Source organism: Eufriesea mexicana, unplaced genomic scaffold, assembly GCF_001483705.2.
Source record: "Eufriesea mexicana isolate 0111107269 unplaced genomic scaffold, ASM148370v2 scaffold5379, whole genome shotgun sequence".
Taxonomy (NCBI): domain Eukaryota; kingdom Metazoa; phylum Arthropoda; class Insecta; order Hymenoptera; family Apidae; genus Eufriesea; species Eufriesea mexicana.
In genome coordinates, this window is record NW_016913313.1 from 574961 (window position 1) to 594359 (window position 19399).

The following is a 19399-nucleotide window of genomic DNA, read 5'->3' on the forward strand; positions in this document are numbered from 1 at the left end:
TCTGTTTTTATTTCATATTAAAGTATATTGAAACAAAGAAACAGTTTTGAATTATCATAGATCCAGTATATTCTTTCTTATTCTTTGGCAAAGCACCAGAAAAATTATGCTTGTGATTTTAAAAAATCATAGTGTAATTATATTGTATTCTAATATTCCAATATTTCGTTTGTATAATAGTTTCTTTTAAGATAATATAACAAAATTTGTTTAATATAGTACATAGTCAAATAATATAAACTACTGTCCTTAATTATGTTTCTTTTAATTATCTTTTATAAAAAGATAAAATAATAACATAAAAATAAAGATAATGTTTTATAGTTCAGTTTTTTACATTTAAAGCTGCAGTATACATTTGGGAATGTTGTCTTTTACTGAATGTTGTTTTTAACAAAAGCACAGTTCATTTTTTCCGTGCATTTATAAGAATTTTTATACTTTTACAAGCAAGATATTCATATAATAAAACATTTCTAAATTAACTATTAAAAATGTAATTTTAGAAACATTTAAAAATAATATTCAAATACAAAGTCAGTCTTTGTACAATTATTCTGATGTTGTAGGAGCACTCTCGAGCTGTAAAGAATTGTCTATGTCATTGCTATCACTAATCTTTTCAGAAACTGTCACATGAACTAGTGATTCTTTATCTTGCTGGTCATTAATCATACATTCAGTGTTTGTTATTTCTGTAAATTGTAAATCTGAAGACACATTCTTTCCATTTATATCTTTTATTTTGGAACAATCTTTAAAATCTATTGTATTAATATTTACTTCATTATTGTTTTGTATTGTACAGTCTTCAGTATCATATTTTTCTGTTCTATCAGTGGTTAAAATGTTATTCTCATCTTTTAAAACACTTGTAGAAATATTACTTGTTTCAGTTTTTTCTAGTGCTTCTCCAATTTGTTTGCCTGCAAATTTCTCTAATTTTAATGTGTCCCCATCTTTAGAACTTTCGTGATACTGAATATTTATGTTTGGTTCACATATTTCAATTTCATTATTAGATACTTTTGTAGTTATTATATTATCTTGACCTTCTTCAAAGTTTTCTAATTTGTTTTCAGTATCTGACGAGTTTGAAACTGTATCTAATATCATCTTTCCTGTTATACTTGATAAAACTTCTTCATTTGTAGTTTCATTATGACTTTTATTATTTTCTATATCAATTTTAATATCTTGTATTTCATTTTCGTCTTTACATATCTGTATTTCAGTTTGCGTTTTTAAAAGTTCTAAATTTTCTGTTACTTTGTCTATGTCATTTTTGTTACAGGACATAGTATTATTATGATTACTAAATGTATCTTCATCTCCTTCTGGTTCATCCATTTTCATATTCTGAACTATTTCATCTACAGTAAGTTCTACGATAGAGTTAATATTCACATGCGAATCATTTACATTTTCTTTCATTTCTTGATTTTGTCTCCCAATATCTTCTTGAAATTCATTTACATCAATGTCTTCCTTCTTCCTTGCTTCATCTACATTTGGATTTTTTATAGTTTCTTCATAATTTTCATTATTAACATTTTTATTTTTGCACAAGTCTTCTTTTATTGTAGCATCTTCAGATATATTTTCAGAAAATGGTATTAAGATATCAATGACATCGCTTCCATTAAAACTTAATTTAACATAAACAGGATCACTGGTATCATCAAGAATTTCAAATTGGAACATTGTTTCTCCACATGCAGCAAGATCTTCAAACGTTTTACAAGCATCTGCAGACCAACAATTTATAGTATCTGGTTTTTTCAGAGCACAACGTTTCGATAAGGGTGGAATATTTATAATATCTACTGGTAACATTCGGGTTTCATTTGTAATTGCTGTATTGCCATAATCTATATATAGAACTTCAGTACCATTTTCAGAATGTGAAAGAATTTTTGCCCTGTACCACTGACCATCTCCTAAATAATTTGCAGCACAAATAATTCCAATTTCAAATGTACTTAATGGAAGAAAACTAGGTGCTGCCTGTAATCTATCTAACATCATATTTAAATCTGTGTTACTGTTTTCAGTTTGAATCCAGAATTCATCAGGTGAATTAACACGACTAATAAATACATTTGGTGAATTTTCTTCACCCAAAGGTGGTAATCGTTCCTCTATGATTGGCGAGTAATGTTTACAAAAATTTGCAAGTATGTCTGTTACATTTTTATCGTTTAATGTCAATTTCACTAATGATGTTTCATCTTCTTTGATTACATCTAATAAAAATATAGTTGCTCCATCAGCTGCTAATGCTATGAATTCTTCACAAGCCTTTTCAGACCATTCCATAATACCTTCTGGCATAGCTAAGCGACATTTTCTTGATAAAGGAGGTATATCTGCAAGATCTGCTGGTATAGCACGTATTTCAGTTGAGGTAGCTGAATTTCCATAGTCAATATATATGACTCGTGTAGCATTATTATTGTGTGATATAACACGTGCTCTATACCAACATTCATCTTCAGGATACTTAGCAACACATAATAAGTTTTCTTTAATTTCATCAACTTTAGGAAACATATGTGCTATAATAAATCTGTCAGTCATAATTTCCAAATCACTAACAGATTTTTCTTCTTGAACCCAAAACTCATTTGGGGAATTAATGTGACTCACAAAAGCAGAATGAGGATCCAATTCAAGATCAATTATTTCATCTATTAATTCCTCTTCTGTATGAACCTTTACAGCATGATGTTCTTCAACTAATGTTTCACTAATACTTATGTCATTTATTAACAAATCTATTCGTTTTGGGACACTATTTGCTATTACCATAGCTTGTAAAGACTCGATAGGTGTTACTAAATTTTCAAATGTTTTAGAAGTTATAACATTCCAATCTTCTGAGTCTACAGGAATAACATCTAATCTGCATTTAATTGCATATTCTGGTATTTCTTTCCAGGAATCTGGTATTTGTCGAATATTTCCAGATTTATTGTCAATAACATCCGTATTTCCGTAATCGATAAATCGAACAGTCGTGATATCTTCGTCAGCATCAAGTACTTGTGCTCTATACCATAAATTATCTATAGTGTACACAGCAACACATAAACTTCCTTCTTCTAATATTCCATTTATTTCTGAAAATGTAGGGGCCTGAACTTGCAATTCTTTTTGTTTATTAGAAAGGTCTGTGGCATCATCCACACATTGGAGCCAGAATTGACTAGGTGAATCTACGTGAGATACATATACATTGTATTTACAACCCACTATCATATTATGAATCTGAGGTTTCTTCACTCCAGATATTTCTTGTTGTGATGTTAAATTAAGAGACCGGAATTTATCACTAATTTTTTCTCCATCATATATTAATTCCACTACCCATTTCTTATTTATATTATGAAAAACTGCAGTAAGTTTTTTATTTGATAAATAATTTTGTAGTATATTTAATTGTTCAGATACTGTACCATTAAGCATTACTGATAGCGATACATTAATAGCCAACTGATGTGTTGTATAAAAATATGAATCTAAAGCCATTAATACATTAGAAGTAACTTCTTCATTATTACCATAATCAATGAAATTCACATAGATTCCAGTTTCAGTATATTTTATGATCTTAGCTCGATACCAATGGCCATCTACACTTTTAACAGCGCATAAAAGATCCATTTTTGGTTCCAATAATTTTCCATTAGTAGAATAATACTGATCAAGTGCTTCCATTAAATTTTTGTCCATAGAATATTCTGTATTACGTTGTAACCAAATACTACCAGAATGATCTGCATATGATACTGTTACTTTATGAGTAGAACTTAGAATAGGCATTGGACATACTGGTGATATCTTTTCATCTGAATCTTCAGAAATCTTTATTTTATTACCATTTAAATCAAATAATTTTACAATAAGCCTGAAAAAATCAAAACATATTTTATGCAAATAAAAACAATTCCGATCACAATTGTTATAAGGTAGTTCACTAATCACATTGCAATACTACTTTATTAAATGAACCTAGTTTTTTAATATTAAAATTATAGAGTATTAACTCTATTAATATTCATTAACTTGCATAAACAGTGAAATGTACATCACTGACAAATAAGGCATTTACCAATGAAAATTTAAGCTGATATAAATTAAAAAGAAAAAAAAAAAAGACAAATATCTGGATTAAATGACCACAAATAAACTCATTTTCCAATTACTTATGCATATTTCTATATTCATATTACCAATTTGTTCAAATTTTAAAAACAACACTGAATAATATATTTTAGAAAAATATTTTAATAACAATCCATAAATAAACTAAAGATATTTACCTGTTATTATCAATTTCATCCACATATATAATTATTTCTTTTCCCTCAATAAGTTCTTTTAATGTAATATCTGTTTCAGAAATAGATGTAGCATTTATAAGAGAACATTCAACTGCCTGATTCTGCATTACTGAAAGTTCTCCTGGTAAAGCTAATACCTAAATTAATAAATTATATTAGTAATTGAAAATTTTTATTGAGTAAAAATGAAATAAAAGCAAATAGTAAAAGGGTATTTTTATTATAATCAACAATGTATTATATTGAATATTTAAAATTTTTAATTAAGCGCTTTGCTTAATGTCAAGCAATACAATATTAGTTTATAGATTTATAAGTAAGGAATTTGTAATTTTAATAAGAATATAAAAAATGTAATTTTCTACAAATATTTAATTCACTAAAATGAATTTCACCATTGCATTAACATTCTTCAATGCAGCAAGTATGGTATTAAATAACTTTCTACTCCTAGCGATAATATTACATTATATATATACAAAGTAAATCTAGCATTTAGATTGATCTCGTTTTTTTTTTTTTTTAAAAAACTCACACTATCTGAAAGAATTTCATCATATGCTCCAGTATCAATGAATTTTACATCAAAGCCTGTGGACTGTGAATGGTTACTGATTACCGCTCGCCTCCAAATTCCGTTTGAATAAACCAAACAACCTGTGCCTAGGCATATCTCATGGGTCGATAATCGTTGCATCACCTGCCATTGCCATACTTATCCTTACCAATATTATTCATTTAAATTTTTACACATAATCATAAATAAGAAAGTTTAATTTTTTAAATTTACATCATATTACTTTCATATTATGTTTTAATGAATTTTAATACAAATTTTATGACCAGTAATTACTTTCTAGATAAACATGTTTATAAAAATTAAAAATTTAAGTACAAATAAATAAGTACAAATCATTGAAATAATTTTATATTGATTAGTATCAAAATGTTATAAATTATAAGAATTACGTAATGTATGTTCAATATAAAAAATGAAAAATTTAAAGCATGCAATGTTAGATATAACATAAAGTAATGTAAAGTAAAGTATGTATATATATCTATTAATAAATAAGTTATGAACATAAAATATAAGTAAATACATAGTGATAAAAGTAATAATAAAAACATATGTAACTTATCATTTAAAATAAAAATATAAAAGTTATAAGATATTTAAATATATATTTTTGTAAACAAATTTTAATGGATACAATATTTTAAAAGACAATAATTAAATTTCTATAATATTTAGAATAGAATTTTGTGAAAAATTTGGAAATTTAAAAACAAATTTTGTATTTATTTATTATTAATATGCTTAACACTATTTCATGTATTTATTTTAATATAAATATTGTAATACTAAATACTGAATATAACATATATAGCATAATACTATAAACTATAGTACTATGCAAAATATATAAACTTACCTCTTATTATCTTCACGCAATAGATTTCATTTAGAAGTCAAACTTTACAAGTCAAAATGCAAAATGGCAGGGATATTATAGTTTATGATGAATATACAAAAATATATTAAATGTACTTAACACAACTTGGTAAGAGAAAAGTCAGTACAGCACAGGGAAGACATATTTTACTAATTAAGTTATTAATACCATACATCGTGCAATGGAATGCCAGAAACATATGATTAGAATAATGAAGATTAGTAACAGATTATTATTTCAACTGCATACAGCTTCTATATAACAACTTCTGTTAGTTAAAGAATTAGTTTGTTACCGTAATTTTTTACTATCTATAGTATAATATCAGAAATATATAATAGAAAAAAAATACTTGCAATAGTAATTAAACTGAAATATTATTTCAAGTTATGAATTTATTTATTTTATCTTTTTTATAATGAGATAAATTAATAACAGTAATCATATCAATACTAACATATTCTATAATATATAAAACAAAATATATAGAATTTATATTTTAATGCTATAATCATATTATATTAATTTTAAAATGGTAATATTCAGAAAAAAATGTTTTTTAAATTGTAATATTTAATATCTTACAAATTGTATTTAAAAATGATATTGCTCATTAACAAACAATAACTATTTCATTTGTTTTTATTAATTTTAAATCATATAATTTATAAAGCAGAAATTTTTATATATCATTAACTTTCATGCATCAAATATAAAATTAAGCCTATGTAGCTATTATATTATACTGCAAGTATACTCATGAATAATATGAATATATTTCTATTTAATAACATAATTAAATATAATCTGTGTAAAACATACCTCAGGTTTTTTGTCAGCCATGTACATATTAATTATATTTTCACATTCAGTAGCTGAAGGAAGTTGAATATAGAATTTTGTTGTATTTTCAACACTTGAAACTTTTACTCTAAGTGCCTGACCATGTAAAAGATTTATGTCCACTCGTTCTATATCACATGTAATTGGTGATGTTGTGATGTTACTGCCTGAAAGTAAAATCAAATTTATTATATTTATTACACGTTTCTTGATAATTGAAATTAATTATATTATCTTGAATAATTTCTTTATATTTATATTATATTTTTATTGACAAAACATAATTACTTAATTATTTAATACAATGTACTTTTAGAAATCAACATTTTCTATATTTTTTTTCCTAAGCATAATTAAAAAAATTTATAAAGGAAACAAATTAAATAACAATTATATTTTTAGTAAGTCTTTTACATTTATAATCAACATTTTGATTACTAACACAAATTAAATACTACATCAAGTTACTTACTCTATGTATAATTTTTTTAGTTCTGGTAATTATATTCGAACATAAAATTATAAAAAGCCTGATTTATAAAATGAAGTGATATAATTATACTGTATTTTTAAAATTATATTACAAAAGATAAAATTTATTGAATCTTTTTTATCTACTTTTACAAAGAAATTTATTTAGTATTACTTTATAGAAAAAGAATATTTAAAACTATTTAAAATTATAAAAATTTATGTTACCTTCAACAGTAGAACTTGATTTAGTTTCTGAATTGAATGATGCAAGATTTTGTTCAACTAACATATTAGCCACATTGTTTTCATTATTAATTAACGATATTAAATATTTATCATCTTTCACATCATGAAAAATACACTTATAGCTGTCAGCATTAAAACAATTATCAATTACTTCCGTATTTGTTTGAGACCAACTAAAACCATCCAATGGAACAATATTTAACAAAGAACACTGAACAGCTTGTTTAGGAAGGCATATTAATTTCTTTTCTACTGGATAAATTTTTTGGGGATCAACTATAGCACTGTTTCCAAAATCTATATATTGAATAAGATGACCATTTAATTTATTTAATTCAATAATTTCTGCACGATAAAGAGCTCCATCATCAGAGAATATTGCTATTACAGGAGATCCAACCTAAAAGTATAACATGTTATTTGATGTAAAGAAACTTATCTATAATCATTTAAATCTGACTGTTACCTGTAATATGTGTGAAACTGGTTCTCTGCCAACATAAATCTTTTGAATTTCATTCATCATAGTTCTAAATTCATTTTCATTATCAAGTATTTGACAATAAAAATTATTGGGATTAGTAAACCATGTGACAATCACATCTTTTTTAATTTCAGATGCATATAGAACAGTAGTCCATCTAGTATCTAAAGATACATAATCAGGTTCACTAAATTGTTTCATATTACCAATAATTATCCTGTTAGACATTATATCTTCTTTAGCTTTTAATAAATCGATATCTTCACAAAATTCTTGATTTATAAAAGTGTTTATTGGACAATTATTAAAATCTTTTAATAAGACGCTGTATATACCATTTTCTTCACTTATAAATTCTGCTTCTAATGGTTTACCAGTAACTGCATTTTCAAACTCTTTTATTTTATCTTTATCAGAATTCTCATCTTTTACACCAAATAGTTTACAATGTACAGCTTGTATAGGAAGTTTCAAAAATTCTTGTTGTATAGATTTAATTTTATCAAAATTAACTGTTTCCGTATTTCCATAATCTACAAATTGTACGGTTGCGCTGTTTTTTTCAATAGATTTGATTATGGCTCTATACCATTTAAGGTCTTCTGAATATTGAGCAATGCAGTATAGTCCACATAATACATCAGATTCTTTTACTAACTCTCCCCCATTCTCATATATTGATGCAATGTTTTCCATTACAGAATCTAAGGCAGTATAATCAGAACTTAACTGTACAAAAAAGTCACAGATATTATTTGTAAAAACTACTTCACAAGTTTTTGTAGTTCCAATAGTTATGTTCGGAGGTGGCATATGAAATTCACTTTTATTTTTTATAGAATTATATTTTCGTTCTTCTCCATCAGAAGTATAATTAATGACGTTTAACTAAAATGAAAAATAATTTAACAATTATAAATTGAGAATTAAAGTACAAATATGAGAATAAGATGATATACTTTACCTTATTTTGTGTAAGTCTATATCCTTGTTCTTTTCTTTCTTTAAATCTGTTACTACCACGATAAGGGTCACCTATTAATAATTAACATATTTTTAAAATATGTCAAACACAAATATAAACAAAATATTTTTCATGTAACAAATTTTATTTTAGCACTATTCTAGAATAACTTACTATTCATTCTTCCACTTTTAAAACTGCCATTACTATTTTTATCATTAAATTTGTTACTTTGCATTCTTCCAGAAATTCCTTCCCGTCTGGAATAACCACCACGAGTAGCACTACCTCTCCCACGTTTGTTACTACCTCTAGATGATGTATCTGAATCTTTATCACTCCAACTTTTATCAGAAGGGTGACTTTTAAATGTATACCCTGATGTTCTACTTCTACCACCTCTAGTACCCTTTCCACTTTTAAATGAATCATTATATTCGTGTCTATTATTCCATTTATCCTTTGTGCTCCTATTGTTGGAAAAGTCATCTCTATTATATCTTTCACTTCGTGAATCATTACGATGAAAATTAGTTTTTTCACTCCTATTTTCGTGTATTTTTCCTTCATTTGATTCATCTTTCCAAGCTTTAAACTTATTTCTTTCTTGCATAATATTACTATTCTGTGTCCGGTGCCATGAGTCTGGTTGATTTTTATTATGCCACTTATTTGTATTCTCACTAAAACATAAATATAATTTTAAAAATGGAAAATAATAAAATGTTAAAAATAAATGAATATTTTTCCTACAACTTTAAGTACAACTGATCAACTACTGTTATTCTTTTCGCATAAAATAAAAATAATATATATAAATACACTAATATTGTTATTCGAATTACAGTTAGTAATCATAAATAATAATAACATTATTAATTTCTTAATAAATAAACATTATGAACAGTTTTAGTATGATAAACTTTATATAATAAAAAATAATAAGATTGAATTCCTTGAATCTAAATATATACTAAACTAATTTGCATAATAACATATGGATAGAATAAAATTTGCATAATAATATATGGTTAAGGAATTTATTCATAAGAAATTAGATATTAAAGCTTTGTAAACAAAACTGCATTTTGGCAAATTAAATAATCAAAAATTTAAATAAATAATTAAACTTAAAAAATAGTATAAAACTATATTATTTTCTTTCAAAATAATTATTTTAATATTTAAAAGATTGAAAAGCTTAATTTTTCTATTAAACATTTTACCATGTGGCTTCTATATTTATTTTGTTTTTCCATTGTTGAATCGAATTCATTTGTAGTTTTACATAAGACCTGTGATGCAGTAAATCATAGCTTAATTTATTTAAAATATGTTTATAAAAATAATAAGTTTTTTAAAGTAAAGTTGTTATGTAAATATATATATATATTATTATATATAAAAGAATTGGATACCTTTCATTAATTTTTGAAATCATTTTACGAGAATGTTGACTCTCCACATCTTGATAATTTAATGGCTCACTTATTATTTTTTTTTCACTTCCAATTATATGCAACATCTGAGATTTAATATTCTCATTTTGATCTGGTTCATATAAATCTACCACTGTGCCATCTAAGTTTATGTCTAAAACTCTTATACGTAAACGTTTCTCTAAAATCAATAACTCAAACTGATTATGAACTTCTTGTGTACATGGCAACAGTTCCCAACCATTTAAAGTACATTGTATAGCTTGAGCTTGTAATTTTTTAACCAAGTCATCATGAATCAATCGAAGAGACATTAAAGATACAGTTTCTTCGTTACCATAATCAACATATAAAACTTTTATATTATCTCCATTTATACTCAGGATCTGTGCTCTATACCTAATAATTATATAAGTAACATGTACAATATATGAAGTATATACATTAATACAAATTATTATATATGCAACTAACCACTGATTATCATATAAAGCAGCACAAGGAAGACCAATCTTCATCTGAGTTAGGCTTAAAGTTGGTGCAGTTTTACAAAAGTCTGCTAAATTATTCATTATTAATTCAAGAGACTTAATATTACTTTCCAATTGTACGAAAAATTTTCTACAAGATTCTACAAATGAAACATGTACAATTTCTTCTACACCTTTTGGTAAATTTTTTGGTTCTTGGTATGTAAAAGATGAATTTATAGATGTCACTACAACTGGAGTTGGAAATGCTTGTCTAAGAATGTCTTTTATATTTTTTCCATCATCATATAAATCTCCATATTGTACTAAAGGTGGTCCTTCTGGAGGACGAACATGTAAAACCAATAGTTTTCCTGATACTATTTGTTTAAAATATTCTTTCATTTTATTTGTAACATTTAATTCATGTACTCCACTTAGTGTAAATCTAATAGAAAGTACTCTAGGATTAATGAAATGTGGTGGTAATTGGAAAATATCTGTATATGGTAAAACTTCTGTATGCCCAAAATCCACATAATAAAGTTTACACTTATTTTCCATAACAGACATTACAACAGCTCTACATAAAACTTTATCTTGTGTGTAACGACCTAGACACACTGATCCAGGTAAAGGAGGTTCCTGTAATGGTTCTATAGGATGACTATTAATATCTCTCATGAGTGTACTCAATATTTGAGAAGTACTTCGAAGTTGTACAGAAAACTTATGTGGACCATCTTCTACAAATGAAACATATACATCATGTTTTGATGGTACATCCAAAACACGAGATTTAAACACCAGAGCTTCTTGAACAGAAGTTTGCATCATGTGTTTTTGTTGAACAGCACAACATAAAGGAACACTTTGTTGAAATCCATGTACTTCATTTCCATCACAATGTAGTGGATTTGTATTTGACATTGATGTCATTGTAGTACAATTACCAATAACACGTTTGCTTGGTTGTTGGTACATTAATACTTGGGATTGTTGTACACACTTTGGCCTATAAAGATGTATAAGAGTTTTAATAAAAATTATAATTATAATATTCTGTTAAAATAAATAAAAAGTAAATACATTTACTTTTTATTTTTATTATTATTATTACTTTAAGATTACACTGACAAACTTGATTTACTACATTAATAAATACATTATGTAATTATGAAAATATTGATCAGTACTTTTAATATATTTTATAAGTAACGTAATACATTAAACTTATAGCCATAAGATTATGAATAATAACTACAAAAATAATAAAATTTGTAAATTTGTAGGCTGAATAAAATATTTGTAAATATTAAAATATAATAAAATAAGTACCTAAACATTTCTTGTAATGTTGCTCTAATCGCCATATGTTTTTTAATCAACAATTCACTGAAGTCTTCGTTATTATACCAAAGTTTAATAAAACGATGATTATTACCCACAGTATGAATTAAGATTTTATATTCATTATACCATAAAGTCTTTTTAATCGATTCAATTATTTTATTTTCCCAAGCCCCATTTACAGGTAATACATGCATTAATGTAAAATCAAATGCCACTGGTGGAAACGATTGCAAAGATTCCGAACCAGGTATATTCTCAAGTAAATGTATTTCTTGAGGCGGTAACACTTCAATATTACCATAGTCAATGAATTGTAAAACTACCATACCATCAGCACGTATATTAATTACTTTTGCTCGATAATATCCTTCATTTTGAAATCTAGCACAGCAAAGAGAATTTATGTGTAAATTGGTTGATTGAGGTCCAACACAACCTTGACTTCTGGCAAATTGTTCAACCAGTGGTAAAATCATGCGTTCTACACATGTTGCAGAATTTTTATCAACTTGACCCCAGATTTTCAGGAATGAATCCTCTGCTTCGACATGGGTCACAAAAATAATCAGCTCTGTGCTTTGTTGTATACTCATTGTGTTATATAATGTATATCTTCTTAAATGATGCACTAATTTTTATTTGACTACATAGATGAACTTGTAATCTGAAATACCAAGCTTCTATTAGATACGGCGAAAGTATTTTTATTCAACCCTAACCGTTAACTAAAACTGGGCCACCTTAACCGTGATTTATCAAATAATGCGACCGGAAGATCATACGATTACGATTCTTTCTATCTTTATACCTTCTTTTTTTTATTATACGATTTATTACATATATTATTTTAATAATTGTCGATATAAACAAATTGTTTTATTTTTATTATACTACATCGCAAGATATCACGTAACTCTTTCATACTTTATTAATAAAAGTTATTTTACAATTTGCTCATATGAATATAGTGTAACGTATTTGCAATAAAAATTTTCGTGAAAATTTGTTTAATAAATGTTATTGTTTGATTTATTTATAAAATTAAATATATACGCTACATTTATTAGATGCAAACGTACATACATACATACCTAAAACCGATATTCTTCATATGATACTGCGTATAAAAAAATGTATGTCAACATTGCAACTAGAAGTAATACAAACCTTATGAAACAGGTATCAAATACATTTCTTCTAATCCATTTCATTAGATGTTAATAAACTAGTAGATCTATCATAAGAATTCTCTTTCGTAAATAACATCAGAATCTGACGGTTGACCGGCTTTTTATCACTCACATGGAAGTCACTTTGATCATAATTTTGACATGATTGAGTGGCGCGGAAATTTAATTTATATGTCATAAAAAATACATTCTATTTAATATTAGCAAAGGAAGATATTAATGAATTTTAATTAAATATCTTTTTAAGCATATTCAATATAATTTGATAATATATAGTACGTATAGTTATATTATATTCTTATACAATAGTAATATTATATTCGACAACTAAAAATTATCCTATTAAAATTTTATTTAAATCTATATAAATATTTTTATTTATTTTTTAATGATACTAACTAAACTTGATTAAAAATAATTTACTAATTAACTATATTTTGTTATATGTTTATGTTATGACAAAAAATAATTTTATGGAAAATAGTAATTCAAGTAGTATTTTAATTTTTACATCTTTAAATAAAATATTATAATACGATAAAACATTCACTGTTATCAGAAAATAAATTTTTCATTTTCTAAAATGTTATCTATTATAATTCTTGCGTTAATAAAAATAAATATGTCAATTATATAATAAAAGCATATATTTTTAATTATTAACAATTATTACAACATTTCAAGTACATATTCAATTCTCTTTATACTTATTTATAGTGTACACTCCATTAAGAACTAAACTTTAAATATTAATAAATTTTCTTTAAATATTAATAAATTTTCTTTAAATATTAATCAATTTCCATTACTTATTGGTATTTGTAATTATATTAAACAAGAAAAATTCTCTTATGTTTTAACCAAATGTTTAAGATCTTTTTAGCAATTTTGAAACAAATTAATGTTTATTCAAAGCAATTCTAATAATTACAGAACAAATTATATTATGTAAATATCGACATAATTAATATTATGTAGTAATTAATTGATACTAAAAAATCACTAAAGAGTTATTTTTTTTTATTCAAGATGAGATACTTAATAAGCTAGCAATAAATTAAATTCTTAAAATTAGCTATAATATAGAAATAATAAAGAAAACTCTAATATCAAGAAATACAAATCTTATCCTTATCTTTTAAGATTTGTAAAACAATTTTTTGTTATCGCAAAGTATCGGTATAATTTACTTAAGAAGAAAACGCTATTTATATTTGAACATGCTGAAATACACGTACGTGAGATTATATTAGTCGATTCAGTAGTTTTGGCAATCTATTCCTCCTGTGATGAGACTGAGTTGCACTGCGACGCGAGCCCGCTAGGTGTTGATGTGACATTACAACAGAGAAAAGCAATTAAAAACTTCAATCAATTTTTTATTTGTTAAGAAAGAACGAGTGAAACAGAGTTAAAGTATCACAGTTTCGGAAAAGGTACACTTGTACTATGTCATCTCTATGCTTTTTTTAATCTAAATTACAACGAAGCGCCAATTATTCTATCAATTTTAAATAAAAAAGGAAGCAAACTCTTGAATCACTCGTTACGCTTTACAACTTCAAAGTTATGATAAGTTTCTGATTGTCGAATTATTGCAAGAATGGAAAATGAAAATGTTTTTAATTATTCTCTATTTTCTTTTTAAAATTTTAACATTAAAAAAATAATAAGTTTAAGTGAAATTTCATGCTAAGTGATAAAATAGTTACTAATTTACGTATATGTTGGAAGACAAATTTGATGTTAGATGAAATTTAATGCATAGCGGAATGATTTATTTTAAAATGTATTATCTTAAAACGATAATTTCGGTTTATTTTACTTAAAAAAATATATAGTGATATTTTCGAAGGCATTATGTATAAGCAGTTAATAAATTCCGCATATGCAGTAAAAAAAGTAATAGAATAATGACACAAAAATATGTCTGACGCAGATTCGCTTTTCATTCATACCAGAAAATCGGAGACTTTTATGATATACCTACGATTATATTTTATTACTATATTGTTATTCTTTTTTTTTCTTGTTTTTGTTAGCTGTTCTTTCTATATTTTTAATTCTGAATATTCATGAAATTTATAAAAATATTCAGATAAAAATTTACGTAATTATTTTGTTACTTATAATCTCTTTCCACATTAAATTTTCAAATAATAGCATTGTAAAAACAATTTGGTAAAAAGTAATTTTTTATCTCTATGATCAATAAAATTATTATCACAATAGTAAAATTATAAAATACGAGAAACGCTATGACTTTTCAATAAATACCGAGTTTATTTTCAACAATATTATCAACAAGTCGATGAACGAAAATCATGTTATTTTTCGATATATATCGATTTGAAAGGCCTTGATATAAGAAATACTGATAACAAATGCGAAAAAACGGCAGTGCGCTAGTTATGTTGAACGAATAAGCAAAGAAATATTGCTAAATTTTTAAATATAGTACATTTTATGTGCAAAGACAATATGTTTTCTTTTAAGAAATAAACAAAATTTAAGAAGTTCTTAATTACTCTCAATAACATAAAGTTATGAGTTTCATAATAATCTACAATAATCACGAAAATTACATAAGTTATGCATTAAGTAGAATCGTTATTTAAAGTACAGGAGTATGGAATGATATTTCTTTTTCTGGAGAACATTTCTTAAGGAGATGGTAAAAAGTGTAAAATTACAAATATACATATTTATAAAGCTTGAACATTCGTAATATGCAAAAGAATATTTAAAATAATCATTCACTGAACATTTAGTTGTGAAAGACTTAATTGTACTTAATTGTTTCATTTTTAATAAGCATCACAGAGTAATGTACAGATTGCATGTCAGTACATCACATATATAAATGTTCTGTAGTTTTGAACATGTACACGAGTTTATTATATTATACTTTTCACTTAATGGGATGCCACATTTATTTTAATAAATTAAACTTTTTAAAAATGATCTTCATCTGATGAATAGGAATTGTTAGATGTTTGTAGTCATTATAATGTAGGATGAGTGGAAGGTGATTCACTTTCTTCATCTTCCTCTAATTCATCATCTGTATCTGAAGATAAATGTTCTCTCAGAACTAAGGAACGCATTTGTTCTAATACCTGATGTAAAGAGTCTCTTTGTTCCATTCTGTCATTTAGAGGTGTAGCATCACCACTTGCTGTTCCACCAGCTGGTGTTTGTGGTGTATTACTTGGAGGTACTGGAGTATTTGTACCATCTCCTGTGCCTTTGAACATAAAATTATATTATTCATACACACAATGCCAACAAATATTGCAAAGTTATTACAAGTAGCATTGAAACTTCAACAGACAATTAGTTTTAGTAATAATTATACCCATATCATCACTTGCAGGGCTAGCTGGTCTTTCTGCACCCCTTACTTCTCTAGTGATTTCCTCGTCTTGATTATTCAATCTTAAACCTGCAACTCCCTTTTTTGGTACATTATACAAATCACGTTTAATTTTTCTTCGCCTAGAAGGATCATTTCTACGTAATTGAAGCATTGAACCAAAATCAGCAATATAAAGAAATCCTGCGATTAACAATTCACAATTCCGTTTGCCTTGCTTATATGCAGTTTCTAATTCATGACTTGTACGTTGATCATATTGCCACCAACCTGCAACAATGTAATTTAAAATTACACAAGTTATGTCATCAATGGTATAAAAAGGTTAGCAAAAATTATACAAAAAATTGCTAAATGGACTTTTAACTAGGGTATTCACAAAGAAAAATAACTTATATTCTGGAATGCAGAAGTTTTATTACAAATATACATTCAAACTAAATTGTAATCTTTTTGTAACAAAATAATAGAAACTCTTATGCTTTTTATGTCATACAATATTTTACATGAAAATTTATAATGTTTTGCATAATACTATACATAGTTTCATAAATGGTTATATAATGTATAAATACAATCAAAAACACTGTATGCCAATTATATTTAAAAAGGTATAAAAGATAAAATTATGAGTCATTTTATTCCTGAGACACCTTTACAAGGTGCATCTTTTCTATCACGCTTAATATTACGTTTATAATATGGTTGATGTTTTCTGTACTGACAATTATTTTTAAAGTCAACTACATAAAGTATGCCGCAAATTAAAATTTCACATTGGGCGCTACCTAGGTTGTAAATAGCCTCCAAATCCTGGCTGGTCCTTGAATCATATTTCCACCAACCTATGAAGGGGTAGGACATAAACTTCTCTATACCTCATCACATGTTTTTAACAAATAATGAAGTTATTTACTTTTAATCTTTAATATATTAAAATTATGTTTGTTCATAGTTTATAACATACTACTTTATTTTAATAATTTGCTTCTGTAACTTCTGTTTTTACATATTTTTATAGATACTATTTATAATAAACATATTTATTTGTACTTATATTTATATATAACAAATTCTATTTAAAAAGCATCCTATAATTAAAAAGTAAAATAGATGTATATATAATGAAAGATACTCTACCATTTCTGCCTTCATAAAACCATTGATATTCTTCTTCAAAATGTTCTGATTCTTTTTGCGTTTCGTCTACTTCCACCAACTGCGGTCTATTAAGAAAATCAGGAGGAATCTCTTGACGACACATAGGGCACCTTTTGCTTTGATTTGCAACACCTTTGACGCATAGGTAACAATATATATGATTGCAAGGTAATCTTGCAGGATATATACATGGTTGAAGACAGACTGCACACTCTAATACTGTCGTTGAGCCTGACAAAATTTACATAAGTAAAATAAATTTGTTCATTTGTAAGTTTTTAATATACTTTAAATAATATGAGATTTTCTTAATTGTGTATAAAAAAAACATGATTATGTCAAATTAAATAAAATATCTTAAATGTCATTGCAAAACGTTGAATCGTTGCAAAGTTAATTAGTGATAGGTTATACATAATAACAGAAACGATAATTATTTACAATACTTTCGAAATTACTTGTAATGCATACCTTCCTTCTCTTCAGCATCTTTCTCTTTATCGTTGAGTGTACTACTTGTTTCTTCTTGTGAATTAAGTTTCGCTTGAGCCATAATTTTATACAATTCTTAACTCTTCATTGAGCAAAATCAAAAATTTCGTAAACAGTAACAAACAACATGTTAATAGAACTAACAGAATGTCGACCGTAAGCCATCTTCGTTGTTTATGATATACCAGGGGTTCTGAATTCTAAGTACGGTTGATCTTAAATATGAGAACCCCTTAAATTCATTGCTCACTTCATAGTATTGATTGTAATATATTCGATTGTAAACATAATTTAAACAACTTATAAAATTAATTTCTAAGTTTTTAGGCGATCGTTAAAAAGTAAGAAGAAATAAGTAAGACAGTTAAATAAATTCCTACTCATCATTGAAATCTGAATAGTATCGACAAAGTAATTTGTATTATCACTCGTGCAAGAAATTTTTATTAATTTAGAAATTTGTAAAATTGATATTATGGATATACATATTAACCTTTTTACATTATGTAGTAGAAAATCGGATAAAATTATCAATAGGATGAAATTACCAACAAGATTGTTTTCGTATTTTTTTGTATTTTACATTTATACAACACGAATTTCAACATTATTTAACATGTATGTTATAATTGACATTATTTAAACATTAAGTAATTTGTTATTATTATAAACATATTTTTCTGAATTTCAACAGTAGAATGTCTTTTTAATTATTATATTTTAAATAAATCTATATTTTCCATAATATTTAAAATTGTAAATTATTTATTTCAATTAATAACTTTTAATATTCTTTAATTTGAACATTATAACATAAGCAATATAATCATTTTTTGTATCAAATTATGTTGTAAATTATGAATTTTATAGAAAGCAATGCGATTATTTTCACATATAATTTTTGTTCATATTTTACTTATAGTTTTCATCACTATTAAATATTTTAACGAAAAATCATGACAGTCGCTCTTACCAAATTACGCGCGCCTTCAAATAATTATTAATAACAAGCTAATTAGTATACAAATGTTTTCGAAAATTGCATAAGAATGTTGCCTGTAGTTCCAGCTTTGCAATGCAACTATAAAAGTTCATGAATTAATT

General features: G+C 25.6%; 2 protein-coding genes across 3 annotated transcripts; both read right to left on the minus strand.

Moving 5' to 3' along the window:
• Window positions 1-423: 423 nt before the first annotated feature.
• On the minus strand, window positions 424-12728 carry LOC108552033 (maternal protein tudor). Its single transcript, XM_017906408.1, has 13 exons — window positions 12062-12728; window positions 10728-11738; window positions 10233-10652; window positions 8989-9497; window positions 8815-8885; window positions 7833-8738; window positions 7346-7766; window positions 6626-6813; window positions 4882-5046; window positions 4326-4483; window positions 1552-3910; window positions 1317-1488; window positions 424-1046 (listed from the first exon to the last, which is right to left on the minus strand). The coding sequence occupies exons 1-13, from the start codon at window positions 12667-12669 to the stop codon at window positions 553-555; spliced, it is 7482 nt and encodes a 2493-aa protein (XP_017761897.1). The 5' UTR covers window positions 12670-12728; the 3' UTR covers window positions 424-552.
• A 1790-nt stretch (window positions 12729-14518) lies between these two features.
• Window positions 14519-18416, minus strand: Rnf146 (Ring finger protein 146). 2 transcript variants are annotated; one of them, XM_017906397.1, is made up of 5 exons: window positions 18275-18416; window positions 17783-18034; window positions 16601-16912; window positions 16386-16513; window positions 14519-14587 (listed from the first exon to the last, which is right to left on the minus strand). In XM_017906397.1, exons 1-5 carry the CDS (start codon window positions 18354-18356, stop codon window positions 14525-14527), a joined length of 837 nt encoding a protein of 278 aa, XP_017761886.1. In that variant the 5' UTR covers window positions 18357-18416; the 3' UTR covers window positions 14519-14524. The 2 variants fall into 2 exon arrangements, with proteins under 2 accessions (XP_017761886.1, XP_017761885.1); XM_017906396.1 differs by lacking the exon at window positions 14519-14587 and having other exon boundaries at window positions 16272-16513; window positions 16625-16912.
• Between the last annotated feature and the right edge of the window lie 983 nt (window positions 18417-19399).